We start from the raw sequence: 7,585 nt of genomic DNA on the forward strand, positions 1-7,585 counted from the left end.
GATGAAAGTGCAACTGTCTGTTGGTCCAAACTTATGTAGTTGAAAACAATATCCTGTTATACTTTTCCTATCTTCAGATGCCCCAATCTGAATCACAAAATCCCATTAGTTTCATGTGTTCATCTGCCATCAAACCTTAGACCATAATCAAAGGGCCCCTTAAGTACTTAATTAAAAACATGTTTAGCTGCATTCAAATGGGCTTTTGTTGGTTTTGACATATACTGTATTGTGAAAGCTTGGTAACTACATAGCATATGTCTGGTCTGGTACCTGTCATAATATATATAAGGCTACCAACTATCTCTCTGTAAAGAGTTGCATTAGCCAATACATCTGATTCTACAGTAGAAGTGTTAACAATATTTGGATCACATGGTGTGTTTCTTGCATGACAATCTGACATTCTAAATCTGTCCAAAATCTTTTCCAAATATTTAGTTTGATTAACTTCTCTGTAATCTTTGCCTATAACAAATGGCATACCTAGAAACCATTTTAGTTTCCCTAAATCAGTCATTCCTGAAATTTTCACAAAGAGATTGTTTAAACTTATTCATCAGTGACATGTTACTGCTGGCAATGATCAAATCATCTACCCATATGAGAACTAAGGTACTTTCATAGTCATCATGTTTCAGATATAAACAATGATCAGTTTGTGATTGTTCAAATCCATCTGAAAGGAAAAACTTATGTATCAGATTGTTCCACATTCTTCCACTTTGTTTCAGACCATAAAGTGACTTCTTCAGCTTACAATATAGGACATTTCCATCACTATCCTTTTCTTTGTAACCTTCAGGTTGTTCCACATATATTTCATGATCAATATCCGCATTCAAATAAGCTGTCTTGACGTCCATTTGATGTATTATCAAGTTCTTTTGTACAGCTATATCCAGTAAAGTGTGGAGTGTAGACATTCTTGCTGTTGGCGCAAAAGTCTCTTCATAGCCGATATCCTTTACCTGTGAATATCCCTTGGCAACATATCTTGTTTTGAATTTTTCTTTGCCGTTAGGTCCAGGTTTCACTTGATAAACCCATCTTCCACCTACTGCTGTGCGATTCTTGGGTAGTGAAATGAGTTCGTAGGTGTTGTTGTCCTGTAGTGAAGCAATCTCCTCATCCATGGCTTTCTTCCATTGGTGTCCCTCTGGAGATGCTATAGCTTCTTGGTAGGTGACTGGTATTGGGTCATATGACATTCGATAGCAGTGATGTATAAAGCTAGTATGTGTCACACTGGAGATACTGTCGTCCAGATCATCTGTAACATAGTCATCTAACATCGAGGGTTTCTTTCTTTCTCTGGATGGATATCTTCTTTCTGTATCTTCATCCACTGGTATCTCTTCTCAGTCTTTAGCTGGACACTTCCTGTCTCCATCAGCATCAGCTGGCATCTCATCTTGGGCCGCTTGAAGTGGTTTTTGCTGGATCCTCGTCTCCACCAAAATATAGTCGTCACTCAAACTTTGCTCAGCACTTGGGGATTCTGTCTTACAAGAGGAGTTATCCACAAATTTGACTATTCTTACTTTTCTTATATTCCGAGTATCTGGTAAGTATATCAAGTAGGCTGGACTTCGATCATCATAGCCCATAAATACTCCCTCCTTACTTCTTGGATCTAATTTCTTACTCTTTTGTTCATATGCAAAACATCTTGTTCCAAAGATATTCATTTTGCTTATGCTCGGCTGTCTTCCAGTAAGCATTTCTACTGGGGTCTTTTGAGTCCTGGAGTTATAGCACCTATTCCTGATGTAACAGTTTTTACATCATAACTCCACATATCTTTTTTAATTCAATGAGTGAACAGCGAGCCATGTCAAATATTGACCTGTGTGATCTCTCAACTGTGCCATTCTGATGTGGTGAATTGGGTGCAGAGAACTCGTTTAATCTTGTTCTCTGTTAAGAGTGTTCTGAACTCATTGTTTGTAAACTCTATTCCATGGTCACATCTTAGGCGTTTGATATTCCCATATGGTGCTGTTTCTGCAAGATATCTTTTCATAGCTGTCACTGTATCACTCTTACTTTTAATTAGGTAAATTCTAAGAGCTCCAGAGTAATCATCAATAAAGGAGATGCTGTACCTGTTACCTCCTTGTCCTGGTGGGTTTACAGGGCCAACTATATCATAGTGGACTAAATCTAATGGCTGTTGGGCCTTTTTGTCAGGCTCTCTACTCCTGTACTGTGTCATCTTACCAAGTGTACATGTGGTGCAGTTGAACTTATTTTTCCTAATTATATGCATTCTGTCAACAGTTGCTTCAAGTTTTTGCACATCAGCCACAATGCAATGCCCTAGGATTCTATGCCACTCCTCTAGGGTGTTCTTGGCTTCCCCTACATGGACTTTGTTAAATTTATCCATCTTAGAACCAGTGTGTGGCTTACCTCTACGTAGATAGAACAACTCATTTTTACCCATAATGTCGAATATCCTGCCATCCTTGGTAGTTAGAGTACTGTCTTCGGGTGAAAGTAATAGTATGTCCACTCTTGATAGCCTTTCAAACTGATATGATACCTTGTGTGAATCCTAGTATGTATAATGTATCTTTTAGTAGAATATTTCGTGAGTTGCCGTCTCGATCCTGAATGAAGTCTTTCACATCACCGACTCCTTGCACTGTTCCTTGTTGTCTTTGGCCGTCTGCCAGCTCTATGTAATGGTTTTGTGGATCAAGAGACTATTGAAATCTCACAAACTTTGGTTCAGTTTTCTCAATATGTGAAGTGCAGCCACTGTCAATCATTAAGAAGCTTTCTTCTTCTAAACTAGCTACATTCTGTTTTTCTAAAGTTACATAGCTCAGTGTTGGTCTCCTCAACAGTACAAAACCTTGATGAGTGTGTTATATGAAAAGAATACTCTTAATTTTGTTCTTCACTTGTGTCATTTGCTGAGTTTACTGAATTACTACTCCTCTTAGGATTCTTCACTCTACATTCACTGTTACTGCGAGTTCTAGATTTATGAAAGTCACACTTACCTCCTTTGCTGCATTTTGATGCAAAATGGCCTGGTTCACTACACTTGAAACACTTCTTCTGTTTCACTGTACTGTTGTTGTTGACATTCATGATACTCTGGTAAATTTTCCGAATAACGCCGCGTCGCTAAATACCACAAAAGTGGTATCGATGGATTCCTCTCAACCTCTACTATTCATATATAGTGAAATTAATGAGCGCTTGCACCCCTGGACCCCACAATCTGGGTCCCGATAGTAGGGGAGGGCATGAAGTAGATCAGGGAAATTACCGGGTAAAATATGAATTCCGGCCATATTTCGTATGCAAAATCTTAACCAAATACCTACCTAACTTGGCTTAGGTTTGAAGTTTGCCCTAGCCAAGGGGGGAGCTTCGCCCCCCCCCCCCTTTTTAACGCACTTTGTGCTACCTATCATACATAGTTATTTCTGTAGATGCGCTTAGCTCGTTACTTACCTGTGAGGGGTGTTCTGTGTTGCCTGATGTTGCTGGGAGGAGGGAGCCTATACCGGCGGGTACAAACATGCCGCGGCACGCAGGAAGTGGTGGAATCGAGTGTTCATGTCCTCGAATTTCATGAGGAACATACACCTGGACAAATATCCCACAAAAAGTTTCTTCCTGCGGCCGCATAATGGCACGTTTCTTTTCGCTTCCCTCCACTGCCTCTCGATGGTATTTGTGTGAGCGAGAGTGTCGGGATCTACAAAGTTGTAAGTGTGATTGACGGTCAGGTGTCTGTAACCCTTATGAGAGAGACAGTTGTAGGCCTTCCAGCAGTCGGAGATGATGATCGACCCAGGGGCGATCCGTTCCTTGATTACTGCAAGGAGAGTCTCGCTGGTCCGATCCTCTACCGGGACGAGGAAAAGATCGCGTGTCTCCCTGCAGATCCCGCCGAAGACCCACTGGCCGTCAATCACTCTTCCGACGTTGTACTTGCGGCGCCCGAACTTGCTCTCGTCTATTTCGACAATTTTATCAGGGCCCCCGATAACCCCCAGCTGGTCAAGAGCCCAGTGGACCATTACCTCCCGGCAGAAACTGGACCAGTCGGTAATGGTCGCGAGCCCCAGTCTCAGCTCATGCCGCATGACCCGAACTGTGAAATACTCCCGAACGAAGTAGTTCACAAAGACCAGCAGGGTTTCAAGATCAAAATTGGATCTCTCGAAAAAGGAGCCCTTAAACACAGAGACAGTCCAGCCACACCGCTTTTTTTTCTTTTTGCCGGTCGCCACGGTCTTGTCGCATCGGAACTGCTTCCGCTGCGGATCATACCGTGCGGCCTGACCGCAGCGGTCGCAGTTCTTCTCACGATGGACAAGACCGTGTCCATAGCATATATCCATAATTTTGTTCATATCCCCACACGCATCACGCACTAGGTCGTACATCGACCACGAACACCCCTCACACTCTGCCATGATTACCGTAACTGAGACTTCGATGCTATGCGAAGTCGGCAATCGCATTACTGCGAATGAGCGCCCTCCGGATAGGAAACTACGACCGAACATGAAGTGAAAACTCAATAGATGGCACTCTTTAATTGTATTGTAAACAATGGGGAATATTGCGCCATCTATCGAGAGAAAAAAAGAGCTCATGCAGGTAATTCATTGGGAGTTTCCATTCCACAGCTCGTCGGTAGCCACAAAAACGTAAACACGGCCAGTTTGACTTTCAGGGCGAGGATGCTGGTTTCGGGGTATCTTGTCCAAGGTATGTTGCACGAAGTGCCCTAAAAAGGGGGGTTCCAGGGGGGGCGAAGCCCCCCCTTGGCTAGGGATTAATTCAAAACTAGGCAAAGTTAGGTAGGTCATTGGGTTAAGATCTTGCAAGCAAAATATGCCCCGAAGGAGGACGAGGTAGCACGAAGTGCCTTAAAAAAAGAGACCCAGATTGTGGGCTCCAGAGGTGCAAGCGCTCATTAATTTCACTATATATGAATAGTAGAGGTTCAGAGGAATCCATCGATACCACTTTTATGGTATTTAGCGACGCGGCGTTATTCGGAAAATTTACCTGGAGGATTATGCTGGCTAGCTACATCAACAAAATTTTCGTATTTCTTTGGAAGTCCATCCAGTGTTCGTACTACTGTAAGACCATCAGTAATGTGTTCATCTATTTCCCTGAGAGCAGCTACTGTCTCATCTATAGACGTAAGTTATGCTGTAACACTGTCATCATCCATCCTTTTGTTTATGATGAATGATCTCCATAGAGCAAACAATCTGTGTTGTGTTTCTCTTAGGTAGTGTTTTCGTAGCAATGTCAATGCTTTCACTCCATCTCCCCTCGCTTCACGCTTTATCATGCCAAGTGACGTTCTGTCAAGGCAACCTGTTAAGTGGACATAGATTGTTTCCTTGGCCTCTTCCAAATCATAATCATCAGGGCGTTTGCAAGCATACTTATCAAAAGCAAGAAGTTTCAGAACTCGGAGAGCACCTGTGAAGTTTTCTTCCCACAAATCATAATTATCTGCATTATCATCAAATTCCTTAAATCTGGGCCCATAACCTGTTGAGGTGGTGGAAGATATCTTCTATGCGTGAATTAAGGAAGTTTGGCTTGTCAATGTACAGATAATTGATGTGGGGATCAGAGAAACAGCTACTGCGTACAAGCATGTATTCCGGGAGAAGTCCGTGGAGAGAAGAGGTTGTTTACATTACGCTTCGTAGATATTGCCGTAGGGTGGCGCATATAAAAGAAAACGTTCCTTTTGTGGGGTAACTAAATTAAACATGAGGTATTCTTATGAGGTATACACAGTAGATATAAAATTATAAGCATCCTTATTCTATCATAATCTTTAATTATTCCAACAATTTTTATTAATATGTAATTCATAAATCCTGACCTTTGAACAAGATTTTTCAAATAATTCTTAGCAAATTACAAAACTTTAGCTAAAACATTAGTAAATGATTACATATTTTTCATGACCCATTCAAAATAGCATAAGAAAATTGAAGTTAGACTTTTTCAATAAATAATTTTACATCGGCAATAATCTTTTTGGAAAAGTGCTCTCATTGGCTGAAGATGTTCAAATGGTAACATCTACGGTCCATAAACTGATAGAATAGCGATGACTCAGGATTTGACTCCATTTTAACACCCGCAATAACGTTGTCCCAGCTCATTGACACTCATTTAAAGCGCTCACAATAAAGCCATTTTTTAGGCTTTAACATTCATCTTGGTCTTTTTTGAAATCAGAATTGTTGCTCTTTAGCACAGGACAAGGCAAGACAAGAGCAAGCATAGTAATTAATAACTTAAGGGGGGGGGGGGGGGCATGAATAATCTGCCACATCAACTTGCTTCCTGCTTTTTTTTCCTATAGCCTCTTCTTCAGTCCCACTGTTCATATTGGCCTCTTTTAAAATCTAAACATTTGCATGTAAGCAAATGTCAAGCTAAAGAAAGAATAAGCTTGTTGATTAATATTAAAGCTGGTGGATTAAATATAAGTTATCTGTGCTGCAGTGCCAGAATATTGGGGAAAACATAATAGTAGAATGGGATGAATGAGAAGTAGGATGTTTACAAAAGAGTATTGTTACTTATTAACTTTAGTTATCCATATTTTCTCTCTTTATATATTTACTGTGAATCTGTATAACTTAAATCCCCTTCTTTAAGCTATTATTGCAAGTATATGCACAACAGCATGGTATTACGTCCCCCTTTATCCTCTAGCATCAAGCAACTAAACAGGGGAGTTTGAAGAAGTCGTCCAGGCGACTCCGTTTTCTATGAGCTCAGGAACCATTATGCCAGTACTCTCTCAGTATGCGGAGTATGTGACCTCCAGAAAAAAAACTAGTGTCCCGGTTCCCTCTTAGCTCATTCTACCAGCATTAGATTAGTATTGCCATATATTTTGAAACTGAATCGAATTAGGGTGTGTATTCTCAACAAACTTATGAATCATGTACAAAAGAGGCATACATCTACCATCTGTGTTTGTGGAAATAAAGAAATTCTAATAAGTGTAGTGATATTGATTAAAAGCATACTAATGCTAACAAAGACTAAAGAAATTTCATGTTCGCCTTTTCTTGTTATAGACCCTGAAAGATGTGGCTAACCCGTATTGCTGTGATAATTGCCGTAGTTGCAGCATCTACGGAAGCACAGAGCAGCGATACCACCACGGCTGCTACGATTACCATTGCTACAGCTACAGGTGCTACAACTGGTGACACAACTATCTCTGATAATTCAACTACTGCTACTACAACCATTTATGTTACTACTACTGCTGCCACAACAACCACTCCTGTTATAACCACTGATTCAACAACCTCTGGTATTATGACTGATGTCACTACAACCACTCCTGCTACAACCTCTAACACAACCACTTCTGATACAACGAATGCTGCCATTACAACCACTGACAACCACTTCTGATACTAAAACCACTTTTTCTGTAACCACAACTGCATCGCCAACTGAAACAACCATTGATATTACAACTTCTGATACTACGATTACAACTACAACTAATGCTATTACAACCACTGACACAAACACTTCTGGTTCC

At 40.9% G+C, this 7,585-nt stretch overlaps 1 protein-coding gene across 1 annotated transcript; it reads right to left on the bottom strand.

The window, feature by feature from the left end:
• Positions 1-3,521: 3,521 nt before the first annotated feature.
• LOC147469869 (uncharacterized) lies at positions 3,522-4,493 on the bottom strand. Its single transcript, XM_086546372.1, has one exon. It carries the CDS (start codon positions 4,491-4,493, stop codon positions 3,522-3,524), a length of 972 nt encoding a protein of 323 aa, XP_086402498.1.
• Positions 4,494-7,585: the final 3,092 nt, after the last annotated feature.

Source organism: Penaeus japonicus, unplaced genomic scaffold, assembly GCF_977035675.1.
Source record: "Penaeus japonicus unplaced genomic scaffold, GWHDUDI00000001_assembly GWHDUDI00000018, whole genome shotgun sequence".
Lineage (NCBI taxonomy): Eukaryota > Metazoa > Arthropoda > Malacostraca > Decapoda > Penaeidae > Penaeus > Penaeus japonicus.